The sequence below is a fragment of the Eulemur rufifrons genome, chromosome 3 (assembly GCF_041146395.1).
Source record: "Eulemur rufifrons isolate Redbay chromosome 3, OSU_ERuf_1, whole genome shotgun sequence".
Classification (NCBI taxonomy): domain Eukaryota; kingdom Metazoa; phylum Chordata; class Mammalia; order Primates; family Lemuridae; genus Eulemur; species Eulemur rufifrons.
Window position 1 is genome coordinate 27,898,653 of NC_090985.1, and position 17,817 is coordinate 27,916,469.

Sequence of the window (17,817 nt, forward strand, 5' to 3'; positions counted from 1 at the left end):
AAACCATGGTGTTACTGCCTGCCTGCCCTCACAGGTTAGCTAGTGGAGTTGCACAGTGTGGTGAGACTTTGCAGAGCCTCAGGAGACTGCAGCCAGGTGGTCACACCAGCCTGTGTCTCATGGGAGCAGTCAGTGTCCTCCAGCTGTTGTGCAAGGTCCAAATTACATGAATGTGATGAGAGCTGCCGGGGTCCTACCCACCAGGCAGGACAGGCTCCTGGCTGTGGCGCCCACAACATCAGAGACCCACTGACTACAGCAGATCTGTCTGCTGGGGGGATGAGGGAAGCACAAGCAGACTCTGACTGCCACATGCCACTCCTTAATACCCACCCCTCCAAATTTGGCTGGTTACTTTATAAGAACTTAAAAGGAGCTGAAATAAGCCTGAGATTTTGTTATGTACCAGCTTTGCATTTAAGGAAATTTGGAACCATAACATACCTGCCTCGACAGGTGCTGCTGGTCCTAGTGTGAGCTCCTTCGCCTAGGCAGTTGCTGTGGCAGCAGATTTTTCTAGTCCTACTGTGAGCTAAGCATGACCCTTTGGGAGAAGCAAGGAAGAACTCCAGTTCTCTCAGTCTTATAAGGCAGAGAAACTTCAAAATAGCTGACTTTCCGTTATATTCAGAAAGCAGGAAAGAAGTAACCCTGACTGAGCACAAGCTGGGTGCCCTGTCCTGGGTCTTGCTTAGGTTAACTTACCTGTACCTTGCAGTGACTCTGTAGGAAGCTCTTTTCTCTGTTATAGACCACGGTGGAGGCTCAGAGATGGGGCAACTTGCTCCAAAGCACAGCAGATGAGAATTAGACCTGGGCAGAAAGCAGGTCTTTCAGGCTTTGCAAGAATAGCCGAAAACAAGTAGAGAATCTGATAGGAATTTTAATCTTAGTACAAACATCCCTGGAATATTCAGTGAAGAACATTGGAGAAAAAACAAAAACCCACCCTTGGAGATAGAGCAAATCTGGAGAAATGTTGAAATGACTTCCAGGGCTTGGCAGGAGCCTCTTGGTGTTCCTGGGGTCTGTGCGGGGTGGTGAAGGTCCACGCGAGGGGGTGTGAGATGTCCCTGAGCAGCTGCCCACTTCAGCATGGGGTTCCAAGGGCCTGCTCTGCACTGCGCTCTGGTAGCGTGGGGGAAACGTTGAAGAAACAGCTTTGACATGACTGAGGTGAGGATGTCGTGGGAGACTTGAGCACCTCGATGTCAACTTAAGTGAAATGTCATTTATGAACGCAAGTCAACGAGTGAAAATAATACACAAAATAGCTAATATTTATCTGGCATTTTATATTTCACAAAGTGTCTTCATGAACGCTATCCTCTTTGATGTACATTATGATAACTTCCTTTAATAGCCATAATTTTTTAAAACAGCTTTATTGAGATTTGATTTACATACCAGGCAATTTATCCATTTAAAGTGTACAAGTGAGTGGTTTTTATCATATTTGCAGAGTTGGGCAACTATTACCACAATCCGTTTTAAAACATTTTCATTACCCCAGAAAGTAACAACTATAATTTTTCAAACACTAATTATGTGCCAAGTGGTTCGAATTAATTTTCCCAAATCCTGACTAACCCTGCAATGTACGATGTCCATTTTGTGGATCAAAAACAGGCCTAGAGACACTCAGGTAGCTCGCCTCTGGCCACAAAGCTCCAAGGTGACAAAGAGTGGGTGGGAGTCCAGTCTGCATTGCTGCAAGGCCCACTGCCCCTTCCTCTACACAGCTCTCCGTCCCAGACGCGGCCCCACAGCTGGGAGACCTGTCCCGGACAGCACACGGTGGGAAGTCGGGAGTGGCAGGGCTTGAACTCCTGACTGCTGACTTGGAACCCTGCCCCTCCTCACTGCACTGCAGAGGCCGTGGGGGACAGGGCACAGGGCCCTGCTTTTGCTGGACTATCAGCTGTTTGGATCCAGCAGGCCAGGCAGCCCTGTTAAGATGGAAAAACTGCTTCCTCAGGAGGCCTGTGCAGAGGGAAATCAATTAGAAATGACCCGTAATGCAGGAACCCAGCCTTGCTTGCCTTCTGCAGTTTGGAGAGGGAAGGCAGCTGGCAGCCAGTGGCATTAAGGGCGAATCTCATTTTATTAAGCACTATTTTCTGTGCTGAGGAAAGAAAGTACTTAAAGGCACTAAAATAAATGTTCACGTATAGAAATGCAAGGTAAGGGGTTGTGCTTTCCACGCCGTGCTGGCTGGGACAGAGGGAGATGCTCCCAGCGCTCTGACACTGCAGAGCTGGCTTCTCCAGAACATCTCAGTCTCTGGCCATCAAAAGTATCACTTCATGTTTTTCCTCTAATGTGGAATAAATACTTACACATTTTATGTGAGCGATTATCAGCATTTAAGGGAATATTCCTGAGGCTCTATGTGCCAGCATCACTCATTAACATACTTTGTCTTACCTAGCAGTTGTATGTTGCAAACACTGAGCTGCAGAGATACAGAAAGCCACTGAGACCTGGTGCCTGGCCTCAGGGAGGAGACCAGCCCAGACACAGTAATTATGGAGTGGACATGAGGGGCAGTATGGGGTTAGGTGCAGGGTGCCTCTGCAGGCTTGGGAAGCAGGGGTGGGTAGGCAGGGAGGCTGCTCGGCGAAGGTGGCATCTGGGAGTGGGGTTAGCTCCGTGAAGGGAGAGCCAGGAAGGGCTGGCCTGGCGAGGCCTCATTCTAAGCCGAGGGGTCCCCTGAGCTCAGGCACTCTGTGGATGGGAGGAGAACTGGCTTAGAGTCTGGCTGTCTTATTACAAGCACTCCAGTGATTGTGGCTTGTTTTCACTCTTACGGGCTCAGTTCAGCCCTCTGTAAAATGAGGGTAGTCATACAGGTCCCCTGTAAGCCTAAAATGAGATCACACATATTCAGGGGCTTTCTAAGCACAGGATGGGGGTCTCTTCCCTGGTCTCACTCCTGTAGGACCAGCTGGACTGAGACAGATTTGCGAACCAGGGTGTTCATACCACATACCACTTTTGAGAAGCCGTCCCTGCAGCAATAGGCTGCTGCCACCTGATAGCCACAGCAGTCCCAACCCTTGGCCTTGTCGCAACTCCCAGAACCCAGCTGAAGAAATAGATGGGCCCCAACAACCTCCAGTTCACAGTGAGGAACTCGAGATTCCAAAAAACTAAAAGCCTCAGAATCACAGACTTTAATGATTAAAGAGACCGAGGATCTGTCTAACACTTGAATCTCCTAGGTTTCTGCCACCGAGTGATTTTCCAGCGCATGCTTGGAGCGAAGAACAGGAGCATAGGCTGCCTGGCCCCAGGCCAAAGCTTGTTTATGCGCTGCGCTGACCCTGATGGAGTGCTCCAGCCCCATGGCTGCGTGGGATGCAGGTGGCTGTGGGAGGGCTGCGCTGCTTGTTAACATGTGAGCAGTGTGATTGTCAAGCACCCTGTTGAGTCTGTGCCCCAGTTCAGGGGACGGGGGCGGCTCTCTGGACCCCTCTAACCATTGCTTGCTGCAGGCTCCAGGCTCTTGCAAGTGTGGTTTTGAAATCTGTCTTCCATTTGCCATTTCTGTGGCCTTGGGCAAGCGACCTTGTTTTCTGCAGCAGGTGGGTATACTCCCTCCCAGCGCTGCTGTGAGAATGGAGATGGGGAGGATAAAGCATGTCACTTGGCACCAGGGCGTGCGAGGGTCCCACAGTGGGCTCAGGATGTGGTGGGCGCCCTTGCTTTGGTTTTGGTGCAATCCCAGATGATGTTTTGGTTGGAGCACATAGAGCTTTGAGTTTTAGAATAGAGCTTATCTTTTCCCTTCAATTAACAATGATAATGAGGGTTTCTCTTTTTACCATAATTGATCTATGAGGCTTAAGGAGAAAATGATCTTCTCTTTGGGCGTGAGCCAGATGTCAATGTTCATTCCTTATCTGCTTAAAGTCCCTTCTCATTCAGGACAGATGACTCTGAAAGGCGGCTGCTTCCCTCTCACTGGGCGCCGTACTTCATTGTAAAACAGAGCATAGGCTGGTGTTCTGCATAGTCAAATAGATTCCTGTATGATGCACCACATAAATTTAGAATACCAGTCTTATAACTAACAATTATCTCCATTGAAAGTTCAATTTAATTATATGTGGATAGTCCTTTTAAATCCGACTCCTTGATTTGTATTTAAATGTCATCATTATGACTTCCCTGGTGAGGTTATCAGCTGTTCAGAGACTGAATCATATGATATGGTATTTTAAAAACCATCGCTTTTTTATAGACTCTTCAGAAATCACAGCACCTTTTTTTAGTTCTAACTCTTGACTATTATTGTCACATTTGGCCATAAAATTAAACATAAAAATTGGCATTCAATAATAGTATTAATTTTACTTAACTACCACTCATGAAAGATGAAGAGAACCAAGCCGTGATAGAGACAGTCCTGGGCCGGAGGCAGGGTGGTGCAGCACTCAGAGTCGTGGATTGGACATCAGGACTGAATTTGATATTCAAAATAAGCTCTTCCATGGCCTTGCTCTTTTTCTTCAACCTTCGATTGTTTCCTAAACTTCTCAGCAACTCAGTCCCTTCATCTGTGACATGGGAATCGTAATCATGACAGCAGCCACTATTTGTAAAGTGTGATTTGTGTACTGGGCACTGGGCTGCCCATTTTGTATCCACTATCTTATTTAATCTGCACAATATTTATTAGCCTCAATCAGTTGAAAATACTAATCTTCAATGTTTTGCATACCGTGAGGAACTTTAAAATTGTGAGATAGTATGGCCATTCCAGGAGGAAAATGTTCCGAGGGGAGTTATGTAGTTGGATGAGCCTCATAGAAAAGCTGACATTTGATGGCATGTTTTATAAGATCCACAGAAGTCCTGTCTTGGAAGCCTTTTGTTTGCCAGGTCCTCTCCTCCACCTGGGGTTCTAGTCTGTCCCTTCAACTGACCCCAGGGATCGTGTCAAAGTGCCAGTGAGCTCAAACACGAGCACGCTCTTCACAGTGACCAGTGGTCCAGGTTGCAGAGAAGCTAAGGGCATGTGGAAGAGACTCAGATGACTAGGAAAGCCCTTCCCTCAGAGCACCCAGCCCAGCCCCACTATTGCTCCCTGGGACAACAGATGCCTGTGGCAAGGGCTGGCCTCCCGTCCACTCTGCCCATTCACTGGGAAGATACCTCCATCCTGATGTTCCTTGCAAAGTCTTCCCATTCCTGAGAGTGTGCTGGACAGGGATCCGGGGACTGGATTCTCATCTTTGGCCAGATATTGTCAGTGGGCAATACACCTTATCCTTGGCATAATGCCCTTACTTTATTAAAAATCGAAACAACAATAACAGCAAAAACCACTCTGGCAAAGAGGCATTGCTCAAAAGAGCTATTAGTATGATGGGCAGACTTCTGGGCAAAGGCCCCGTGCTGCTGCCTCTCGGGAGCCCACCCCAACAACCACTCCCTCCAACACCTGCAGCACGAAGGAAGCAGGTGCCTCTGCTGGGGGCCATGTGCACGCTTGCCTGCTCTCCTTTCCTATGCCATTTCCAAAGATGATGATTTCCTACCATGTTGCTGTGGTTTGCCAGAAGCATCAGCCACATTTCTGAATTACTCTTTGGACACTTTCTAATGGGGGTTGCACAAATATTCTCTGATAGATGCTGCCCCACCCCAGTAAAAGATCTCACCTACATGTTCAAGCTTAAGCCCAGAGTGAGGAGGGACATGTGCCCCGGGTTAAGGTCAGCACTGGCAGGCAGGTGGCCTCTGAGAGGCTGTGTGGGACAAGTGGTGAGGATTGCGGCATTAATTTGGTATCAAGGTTTTATTGCTTCATTATCATTATGAAAAGTGGCTGGCTGGTTGAAAAGGTAGCTATCAAGGTGTCAAAGGTGCTAAGCTAATCATGAAGCACATCAGTACAGGGGTGTGGCAGACCCCACTGCTGACAGTAAGAACATTCGAATCCTCCCGGCTGTCCCCCTAGATGTAGGTAGTGCCAGTCGCATTCCACAGAGATACTCAGGGCAATGGAGGGCCTTGCCCCAAGATCACCTTCAAGTCAGGCCAGAGCTGGGAATCCTGCCCAGATGGTCAGCACCAAAGCCCGGGCTCTGTCCTCGACTCCTTCCCCTTTGGAGGCGATGGCAGTAGACGGTCTCTCCCTCTCTCCCCTCAGTGGCTCTGCGTTTCTCCTCTACCTTTCCACCTGTGTGGCCCCATACCACCAGGTCAGTTCCTGTGAGCTTGGTGTGCTCTCCAGCAGGCAGCCTGTTTGTGGCTGATTCTCCACGCACATCTCTCAAGCTGCCTGCCATCACCACAGAGCTCCGATATCCACAAAAGTGACAAGCCTCAGAACATGATGGCTTCAGCCCTCATTAAAAGTCCTGCCAGTTCTGTGGTTGGATTTAGAGCCAGGTTACAACTAGGGCACCCAGGCCAATGGGTCTCTCCTTGGATAATGCCGGCTCTTGAAGCCGTTTGACATAATACAGCAGTGTCTCCAGGCAGGTAGTGAGCTCAGGTGTGGAGACTCCTCTTTAGGAAAACCCCTGGCAGTTTTCCTGGTTAACAGTCACAAGCTGCCATCACTTCCTGGTCTGGAGGAGCACGGAGAAGGGGTGGGTTTAGGGCTGTGCCTGGGACTGTGTGGATAGAGGGATGCAGGTGCTGGGCAGCACTCTGCTGTGGTTTGGGTTATAATCCTCGGCTGTTGGAGTCAGACGGATCTGAGTTGGAATCCTGGCAGTAGAGTGTTACACTGGGTGACCCTAGTTGAGTTACTCAGTTTCTTGGTACCTCAGTTTTGTCACCATAGTAGGGGATACTTACCAGCATGGCCACCCCAGGGCTTCTGGGGGCAGGGGTGGTTGTACCTTGGGAAGTTGTTGGCTGTTTACCTGGGCAGCAGGCTCGTGGAGGGCAGGCTCTGCGGTTGTGGTCTGTGTCCTGTGCAGCTCTGCAAACAGCTTGAGCATGAAATGATCTCCTTGTAGGTACTCTGCCTAAGCAAAGGAGAACCAAATAAAGCCACAGACAATCAGAGAGAGAGGACTGAGTCTGAGAGACAGACTTGGTGTCAGGCTTTCTAGCTCTGTGATGTTGGGCAGATGGCCTATGCGTCCAGAGCTTCCTCCTGCCACTGACAACATGAAGCAAATCACGGCCTTTCCTGGGCTGGCTGCAAATTGAGTAAGATGAATATATACGAAACACCTAGCATAGGGCTTGGCACATAGTAAATGTTCCTTACATTTTATTTTTTTACCCTTTTTAGTTTTATGGGCACAGTTGGCCACAATTTTGTTACAGTTGGAGGTGGGTAATGTAGTATGATGTTTACTCAACCAGAAATTGTTTGAAAGATACCCCCAGATAATCAGACAAATGAAATTACAGCGGCTGTGGCGGCCAGGGTGTGTTCTGACCCTAAGGTTGCTGCCTGCAGGCTTTTCTCTCCCTTCTGTGTCCAACAGGAAGAGAGTCTCTGACTGAGGACTGTTTCCAAACCCAATTGAAAAGTCAAAGTTATCAGTTCCTTTTGGGTTATCAGGCAATGAACTTAAATTGGCATTTTTAGTGACACTTAGGAAATATTCTGACCTTTTATTTGAAGAGAGCTCTAGTTTGCTTCAATCTACCTTTCAGGTGGGGGAATAAGAAGAGCTTTTGCTGAGTGGAAAACAAGAAGCTCTCTTGCCATACGTGTAGATCACTCACAGAGGTAGAGAGATACTCGGTTAATAAGCACCTGAAAAACGTTCAATCTCAAAGATAATTTGGACCTGCAAATTAAAACATCAATGAGGTGGCATTTTGCCTATTACTAGCAAAGATTAAAAATTGATCTTTGCCAGTATTGGCAAGGGTGCAGGGAGAGGGGGCGCCTGCTGCGCCATTTGCGGAACGAGCCTCTGTGGACACCTGGGCGGGAACCTGGCGCTCTGCATCTGGGCCTTACGTTCCACACCCTCGAGTCGGTGATTCTGCCTCCAGGAATAGACCCAGGGAGTCAGCCATGAACACAGACAGAGCATTCAGCACGAAGATGTTTGTCAGGACTTTTTTTATAGCAGTAATTTTGTTTTTAATGGGAAAGATCTGCCAGTCCAAAAAATAGGGGAATTGTTACGTAGATTATGATACATCCATATGGTAGAATATGTTGAAATTAATTTTTAATAATGTGAAAAGTGTTCACAGTGTATTAAGAGAATAAAACATGACTTCAAATTATGCATATATAAAAATGATTCATAATGATTTATACATATGTAATGATTTAAACTATGTTCAAATACACACGCTTAGGGAAAAGACTACATATAATTAAGAAATTAACATTAGAGTATAAGATTTGAGTGCTTTTATTTTCTTTCATGCTTTTTTCTATTTTCCAACTTTTTACAATAAGCTATCTACTTAAAGAATCAGAGAAAAACAGCAAATGTGATTTTTTAATAAAGGATTTCTGCCACAAAAGCACCGTCCTCTGTGTTCAACCAGGAGCAACTGTTGTCTCCGGCATAGCTCAGCTGGACACACAGTGCCTTGGGCCAAGAGCTGTTGATTTACTGGCACTATGGTGCTTCTTTCGCAAGCTGTCCTGACTACCAAGATCTCTTCTTTGGATTTAATCTTGTATTTTCACCCCTTCAAAAGCAGTTCCTCCTGTTTCTTGTTTGTTAAAGAGAATAGCCACCAAGGCCAGTTAGAACCTGGTTTTGCTGAATAATTCTGGCCATAGCACAGTCTCTGAGACAATCCAAGATGCCTACTTCCATCCATTGGCTGATGAATTCTCAGTCTTGGGCCTAACATGAAACCCCCCCCTTCCTCCCTCTGTCCCTTCATTTCATCCGTGTAACGCGCCTTTACTGTTTGCCTGATTTTGTGCTAAGTGGTGGGTTTCAAACATTAGTAAGACACAGCCCCTGCCTATATGAGTGTCGTGGTCTGGAGTGGAGACAGCCTACAAGGTTCTTCAGAGCTTTCAGACATGTGGGCTGCGTGCCTTCTGCAGACCTGGTGCTGTGCTTGGACCTGGGGATGAAGCAGGACATGGGTGTAGTGCAGGGCCTGGTGAGCATCGGGGACGTGGAGGTAAACATTGCCATGCGGTATCAGGGAAGGCTTTTAATTCACACATTCATTTATTCACCTCATTATTTACTGAATCACTGCAGCATGCCAGGCATTCTTCTAGGCCCGGGAAATGTTAAACAAGACCAGGAGGATCTCTGCCCTCAGGGAGTTAAATTCCAGTAGAATTGGTAGGCAATTAACAAATCCAAAGATACATCTTTAAGCGCATGATAAATGCTCTGACAGACTTAAGCTGGATGCTGCAGGAGAGAATGAGGGGAGGGGTGAGAGAGAATGCTGCTATAGCCCAGAGCCTGGGGAGGCCTTTCCTAAGCTACCACCTCAAGAGTGGAAAGGATCTAGCTGTGCCAAGGGCCTGGAGAAGAACATTCCAGGCACAGGGGGCAGAGAGTGCAAAGGATGAGGCAGGGAGAGTCTGGTATATTCCAGAAACTGTCAGAAGGTCAAAAGGGCCAGATCAGCAATGCAGCAGGTGGGGAGGCTTTGTGGAGGACGTGATCTTGAGCAGAGGCCTGCAGGGAGGATGGGCAGCAGCTGCAGAGACAAGTGGGGCCCGACACACAGGAAGCTGGGTGTGGCCTCATGGGGGCTGGCAGCTGGTGGTGAGCGAGTCCACCTGGCTGGGGAGGGATGTGCGCGTGGGGAGGTGGCAGGTAGAGCTCAGAGCACGAGCAGGGAGTTCTCAGTGGGCTTTTGGGGTCTCTGGGGTGATCGTCCCTTAGGAGTTTAAATCCTGATCCGGCCCACTGTCTGCAGCACACTGGCTGTTATCCGCCTTCCCCTCTTACAGAATTGAAATTTTCATCTGAGGTAACACCTGTCTTCTCAGAGGTTTGAATCTATGAATGTGTCTTCAGTTCCAAACTGTGCGTTGAACCAGCTCTGAAGTCAGGGCCACCTTGGGAGTCTATTATTTCATTTTCCTGGAATGAATCTGTTATGCGTTACTAACGATAATGATTCATTATGCTGTCTCACGCTGGCATGTGCTGATCCCCCAACAGCAGGCAGGAGAAATTGCCCTACTGATCAATTCTCTGCTGTGTTTTCCCTTCTCTTAGAATGGCGATTCAAGTGGACAAGTTCAACGTTGAGAGTTTCCCAGAATCCCCTGGGGAGAAGGGGCAATTTGCAAATCCAAAGCAGCTGGAAGAAGAGCGGCAGGAGGCGCGAGGCCTGGAGATCAGCAGCAAACTGGACATCCACTGGAGGATCATATCCTTCCCATGGTGCCCACCTTGGACCTTGGTGGACCCTGCCCAGGGCTTCTGGCCACTGAGAAGGACCCAAGAGGTGTTTAGCTATTGAATTTTAACCATAGATAGCTCAGAAATTCCATTTCTGAGATATGGAGATATGAACCAAAGGGTTGGCCATTTCTTAACCTCTCAATGCGTCAAAGGCCCCACTTAATGAAGTATTGATTGGGTGTGAGGAAGGGTCTTCATGGAGCTGGTGGTGCTCTTGTCTCTGGGTCACATGTTTCTTGCCAATGTTGGTATTCATGTTGGTATTCATTCATGCCAATAATGGCTACCTGTCAGGGCCGGGCTTGAGGAATTCACAGACTGACAGCTGAAAACACAGGTGCAGTTGTCTGAGAAACTGGAATCGGATTGTACAGCTTACCGAGGCATGAAGATGCCATTTTGCAGAGACTGGGAGAGTTTTCAGGAGGACAGTGCTATGAGAGAGTGTCCATAAAATGATGGAGCCTGCTCTGAACCTCACATCTGCCTGACTTACAGTAGGCATTCAACTGACTGAGCAAACACTCTGGAGAAACCCCCGGTTCACTGATTTGTGTGTTCAGCAGTCTTCACAGAGCACCTACTTTTGGGTCAAGCACCTACTTTGTGAGGCACTTAAGAGGCTGAGATGCAAAGACAAGGTCTCAGGGCAGTTGCATAGTCTAGTGGGAAGTGGGCATGTCATCTGGGAATTAAGTGCACTGTAGGGGAGCAAGGACAGCGCCCTGGGCCCAGTGCTGTAGGTTCAGATGAAGAAGTTGCTGGGGCAATCAAGGAAGGCTCCACAGAGGGGGTGGCATTTGCATGGCTGTTAGGGGTGGATAGGAGTCTATCAAAGGCACAAGAGTGGGAAAGGCCCCAGAGGTGCTGAGGCATGAGAGCAGTACTCACTCAGAGACCGTCTCCATGAAGAGGCCACACTGGTGTGCATGTCTGTTAATTATCTTAGCCGTGTGTGGATTCTGTGGCTATGGGGATGGTCAAATTGCATGGTATGGTTTCAGATTGTTCCAGATAGCCTCCTGGATTCTGAAAACATCCTCTGTGTATACATGGCATAGGTTCCTGGACCTGAGGCAGATTCCTTCGGTCAAGCCAAAGTGAATGTGGGCCTGGTAGACCCACTGTCTCCAAGGAGTTTGTGACGAAATAAGAATTTTACATGTGAATGGAAGGTTTTTTTATGAACAGACACTGAAAATAGAGTGCTTGGGACTGGCAGAGGGCACAGCAGCAGCCTGTTGAGGAGTTACAGGTGTTGACTTTGGTGGAGAGAGAAATAAAGGTAGGGATGATGGGAGGTGTCCTCTCACGGTCCCAGGGACCCCTCTACAGCCAGGGTCAGTCAGTCCTTGCTGATGGAATATGAGCAGAGTGATGAGCGAGGGTGCCAGGCAGGTGCCCTTCCCGCTGTGTGCTGGCACGCTGCCTCGCACATCTCACGTAATGCTTCCACGTCTCTCAGATCAGCACTGTCCTTCCCACAGAGGAAACGGAATCTCAGTGAGGGGCCAGCCAGTAAGGGTTGGAGCCAGGGACCGACCAGGCAGGTTTTCCAGCAAAGCACTCACCCAAGTCCCAGGCTACGCAAACAACACACAGACCGTCAGGCTAGGGAAGCACAGGGCCCTTAGCTCTCACCCCTGGTATCTATGCTGTGATGCTGGAGCCGGGCATAGCTTGGGTCTTTCTGATAGGCCAAGGGTTGGAAAGACTCATAACCTCCTGCTGTGGAAGCCTTCATGTGAAGCAGGAGATGCTCCTCACTTGGAGTCTTGGAGCTTTAGCTTTACAGGGGAGCCCCTTGCAGAGCAAGGAAGGCCTGGATGGGTCTGATTCAGCCTCAGCTCAACCTCAGTAGCACCCAGTGGGCGCTTGGGGTACCTAGTAGGAAGGCATTCATTTTTGTTGAATGATCTCACTCTGGGCTCAGGTAGAAGCAGGAAGCCCAGGATGGTTGGGATTGCGATCCCTGCATCCCCATGCTCCACAGCGATGGGGCCCGATCCCTCCCCCGGCTTCGCTAGTGCTGGGTGCGCTGGTGCACCCTGCTAGCAACCAGTTCCCAGGCGCTATGCTAGGATGTCGCCCCGTCTCTCCAACTCAGCTCCAGGGCGGTTTCATTGTCCTGTCTTGCAGATGAAAATTGTGACTCGAGCTCACAGGCAGAAAGTAGAGGAGCTGGCACCTGAGCCCTGTGAGCTTGCCTCCAAACCTGTGCACCTTTCCCTGCCTATGCTGCTTTCTAACAGGATTGCAGTGACCTACAGAACCCCCAAGTCCTTTGAAAAATAACAGTACAGAAAATGTCTTTGCATTGACTTTCCTGTTTTCTGTATTTGCTTAATAATTCATGCAACAAATATTTATTGGATGCTTACCATGTGCCAGGCGCATCTGTCCCACTAATTTACTGATTAGAAGTTTATGAGAGATTGTTCCTATAGGCAGATTTAGTTAAAGAGAGTTATCGTTAAGAACATCCTTTGTCTGTCTGTCTATCTGTGTCTCTCTCTCTCTCTCTCACACACACACATACCCTTTCTCTCTGTCTCTCTGTCTCTCTCTCATCTGGTAATGACATCTGGCATGGGTTGAATAGCAGACTTTTGCTATTGTAAACCTGAATTCAAGCAGATGGAAAGACCAAAGATTGAATTGGCTAATAATTTCATTATGCATTTTAATAATATGTTCTAAATATTTAGACTTTATACAAAAATTTGAGCTTAATTTGACACCCATTCATATTTATAGCTGTTGCCCATATGTAGCTCATAAGGCTGAGGAGACGTGTTTTAAAGGAAATTGGGGCTCTTGCGATAGCTATATATGCACATGTGTGCGGAGTATCTGCAATAACAAGATAAGCCACTGGGCCACCGTGAGCTTTGGCCCCACTCTCCCGTGAATGATGTGTATCGTGCAGATTTGGTTGTTCTTTTGTGCTGGGCTCTGGAGAGATGGGCACTTGCAGTGCAGCCTGGAAGGGCTGAGACAGGAGCTCCCACAGGTAAGGGCCGGCAGGGGTGGGCAGTGTTCTGAGCACGTTCCAGAGCCCAGAAGGCAGCAAGGCCCTGAGACATTCTGTGTGTCTGGTGACAGTGAGACAAAAGAGGGCAGTGGGGTCTGCAGGAGCCTCTTGTGCTGTGCTGGGGTATTGAGTCTTTCTCCTTAGGGCAGCGGGGACTCCAAAGGCAGTGTTGGTGTGGCCAGATGGGTGTCTTAGAAAGCCACTCTGGCCACAGTGTGACAAGTGGATTACAAAGAAGCCAGAGTTCCTGGGGAAGTTGGTCAGGTGAGGAGCCACTGTGTGAGCAGTTCTAGGGCAGGGACCACGAGGGACTGAACAGGGGTGGCCTGGGAAAGAAGTGAAAGACGGCCACGTGTCCCTGTAATTCAGTGCAGGGGACACTCATCACTGAGTGCCTGCGGAGTTCAGGTTTCGGATTGAGCCTCTGAGCTTCTGTGCCCCATCTCCCCCCCACTCCCTTTCTTCTGGTGAAGAAAAAGGGCTAGACTCAGTGGCCCCCATGCCTGTGCCACCCTAGTCTGAGTGGGCACTTCCAGGGCCCTCCTCCCGGGAGTGTGGCCTCCTGGCAGGCCTGGGGGGCTGCTATGGCGTCTGAGGATCCCCCGGCTGTGCTGACCAGCTCCTCACTGGGTCAGGCCTCTCTCCCCCGAGCCTCATGCCTGCTCTGTGACAGAGGCAGCAGGGTTTATCACACGGGGCGTGGGACCGGAGAGCTTACAGTGAAGGCTTTTAGGATCGCATCCCTGGGGGTAGGTCCAGCACACCTCAAGCCTCCTGGCAGCAGGTGTGGTGGTCCCAGGGCTGCGCATCCACAGGCTGCCTGGAGAGCCATGAAGGCCCCATCCCTACAAGGGACAGGGTGACTTCACGTGGAGCAGGTGGCCCCGGGGCAGTTAGCCACCCAAGTGGTAGTAAGCCCTGGGGACCTTAATGGTGTTTTCAACCCTGGAATTCACTAATTCTGGGGTAGAATTTACACTCCTTGGCACTGGGCCTAACCAGATGAGCTAATGTATTAGATACCACTTTTCAAAAGAAACCTCTGTTCTTAAACCCTGTTTATCATTTTTATTATCATTATGACTTCTTGTATGGCTACTATGTATTAGCTTCTTAGCGTGTTGTCCTCACTAGACCCCACAAAGTCTGCGGTCACATTTCCCATGAGCAGCTGGGCAGCGCACCCAGACCGGACAGTCAGACATGGGCGGTTCCTGCATTCCCCCACCAGTTCCCTCCCTGTGCAATTTTGGTCATGGCCTTCTTCTCGCTTGCTTCTCTGTTCTTACCGTGAAGTAGGGACAGCGATGGTGGCCACCTCCCAGGGTGCTGGTGAGAAGCGTGTGCACAGCCCATGCTGTGTGTGCAGCCGCAGGCTTGCCATGCTCCTGTGGTGCCCGTGGGGCCTGCGGCCTCTCTGCACCATCTTGCTGTTAAGCACACGTGTCCTGGAGGCCTCCGCCGTCTCCGTGCTTCATCCTCATTCTGCCCCAGGATCAGAGTCCTCACAAAGGACGCCTCGTGCTCTGTCTATTAAGCTCTTTCTCCTACATTGCGAAGTCCTGATCGCCCACATTAGCCTGGTGATTTTGAAAGGGAATTTTTCACCCAGAGCTCACTTTCTTGATGAGAACATGCTTGTTGGTAACGTCTGTGCAGTTTCCCTGGGGGCGGAGGTGTCTCTGCCTGGCACAGGCAGCATCTGGCCCCAGAGAGCTGGGCTTATTTGATATACATTGATGCTTTTTGTATAAAACATACCCTTACCTTCAGTTCCTCAGTATCCTCTCCTTTTAACCTTCTTCTTACCCTCTAGCTACCAATATTGGACAATTTTTACTGAACTTGAAAAACCTTAATATAGCCAACTCTTTGTGAACTCTGTTAATAGCAGATAATAGCCTTCGGCACATGATCCAGAAATCTTCTATATTTGACTTTGGTTTAGGACTAAAGATGCTGCATTTTTGGGGTCCAGAGCCATGGGGTCAGAAGGCTGGCCCTGCTGCTTCCAGCATCCAGATGCAGAGGCTGTGTAACCTAAAGGGCCTGTGTCCTCCTCTGTCCACCCTAGGCGAGGAAACCTGCTGCTGAGTGTTACTATTAGGGTTAGTTCTAAGAGTCCATCTGCCCTTCTGATCACTTTCCAGGTGCCAAGCAGTATCCTAGCATTTTACTTACCCCAAACCTGCAAAACAGGTAATATCTACCCCTTTACAAAATATGCAAATTCTGTAGTTCAGTAACTCACCTGAGAATTGCACAGCTAGTAGGCTAGCCAGGATCTCAAAATTTGAATTATTTTCTCATTGACTACATCAACTGAGGTCACATCTGCAAGGTGCAGTCATAGCTCCTTGGAAAGTATCAGCAAATGTGAGCTCCTCTGGCCCATTTCCTGCCGTAGACCTCACACTGCTCTGCCTGACCTTGGCTGGCCTCCTCACTCTGCCTGTATCATGGGCCTCGCTCATCCACTTCTCAAGAGTCTTCCCTGCCGCTGGCCTCCCTCCCATCTCACCCTGGCTGCAGTGACCCTTCCCATGGGCTCCTGCAACACCCCATGCTTCATTCTTGTTTGTTACAGTTTTTAAGAAGTACAGAAAATTAATTTTTTTGAATGGTGTCTCCTTTGCCAGATTGTGCTATCTTGAGTTCAGGAGGAATGCCATTCACTCAACACCTAGCTATTGAGGACTGCTCTGTGCTGCAGATTGTGCTGAGCACCCGGGGACACCATGGTGGGCAAACTCAGTTGTAGACCCTGCCCTGAGAGGATGCATTCTCTTTTCCTGGCCCCATACTGAATATGATCCCCATCACAAAGGTATTAGAACTATTTGTTGAATGAATAGCTTCCGTGCCAAGGATGCAGCTTAGTTGTGCTGTGCTCAGTGCTGCAATGAATATATGAAAGGCATTTGCAACTAGCAAGATTAGTCTGAATTGAAACTCACTCCTTTGCCAGAGGCAGCCCTGCACAGACCATCTGTGGGTAGAACAGGGGAGAGATAAGCTCTAAGAAAGCTTGGGGGTCACCTCACTGTCTGATTTTCCTTGTTTTGAGCATTTCAGGTATTGGATGTAAGGCCTGGTGACATACCAGCATCCAACCCGGATGGATTTAAGGAGGAAGAGCTGGGTGCACAGCTCAGCTGATCCCCACCATGGCCGATGACCTGGACTGTCTGGGCATTCTTTTCCAGGTGGTCTGATAACCATCCACTTCCCACGTTAGGTCTGGAGAAGTGTTTTTAACCAGTGTGGCTTCTTTTAGAGTGAGGCAGAGATTTGAGGAGCCCAACAGCAAACTGGGTGCTAGACACCTAGGAATCTATGACTAAGAGCAGGAGGTGTAACATCTTTGCGGGAGGCAGAGGTCAAATACACGGACATGACTTGGCAAGTAAAGGATGTGGACAGGGCACTGTGGCCTCAGAGTACAGGGGGTCAGCTCCCTGGAGGAACAGAGGAGCCCAAGGACAGGTCGGGTCTCAGGCTGTGCAGTGGTGTTTGTGCTTGGCCTCACAGACGTCACCCTGTAAAACCCAAAGAGGCTCAGCAGTGTCTGAGACATTTGTCAGCACTTTTTATTTGGGATTTCACTAGTATAACCCTATACGGATTTTAGGCATGATGCCCTCAATGTGGGTGATCATGATTAGGACACCCCACCTGCAATACAGCTCACCTGGGCTTTGTTCTCAATTTTTAGGACCGCTTTCCTTTCACTAAGGAGAAGTTGCCTTCAACTGACCTCTCCTCCCTTTTAAGACAGGCGGGGGCCAAACTGCTTGCTCCGGGCTGCTTAGGCAGCTTAGGCACGGCCTCCGACCTCTCGGAGTGGCTTCTCATTTATCCTCAAAGATGCTTCCTAGTGGAGCTCTGTCTTCTCATCTGAAAAAAAAAAAAATCGCTTTAAACAAGACTCTTAAAACACAGTACACTATGTTTTTCTAGTAGTCATGTTTGGAGAAATAGTTTTATCTAAATGAATTTTAATACAAATGGTTCCTGTCATCAGTACAGCTGATTACTTGATCTTCTTAAGTAAAATGCAGGGTTGCATTTTGTATCTGCCTTAAGGGAATTTGGCTTTTATAGCGTCTATAATAACGTGGCTCAGAGGCCTTTAATCTCTCCTAGCAGGGAAGCTGTGCCAGCCAAAGACAAATGTTGCACCTGGCCAGTGAGGCTGTCACATTGCCCTGGCTATTTGGCCTTGGGTAGGTGAAGGGTGGGGGGTCAGAGGGATTGAGGTGGGAGAGACTGTCTCTCCTAGTTGCAGATCTGGTGGGCGTGTACACCTTGAAATTACTTTGAAAGGAATCAGGGTTTGATGCAGGGAGAGCACAGATTTTGGATTTGGCTGACTTGTGAGAGCAGGGAAGGGCGTGTCCCCAGCACGCACAGCACTGTTTCAAATCTGTGTGTGCTCCTGTG

General features: G+C 48.9%; 1 protein-coding gene across 5 annotated transcripts in view; it reads left to right on the plus strand.

The window, feature by feature from the left end:
- The window catches only part of TRAPPC9 (trafficking protein particle complex subunit 9), a 604,744-nt gene that overhangs the window by 446,517 nt on the left and 140,410 nt on the right, over window positions 1-17,817 (plus strand). For all 5 annotated transcript variants that reach the window (XM_069465953.1, XM_069465949.1, XM_069465951.1 and 2 more), the window contains one exon: window positions 10,152-10,305. In XM_069465953.1, the coding sequence (XP_069322054.1) occupies window positions 10,152-10,305 (154 nt within the window). The remainder of the gene's footprint in view (window positions 1-10,151; window positions 10,306-17,817) is intronic.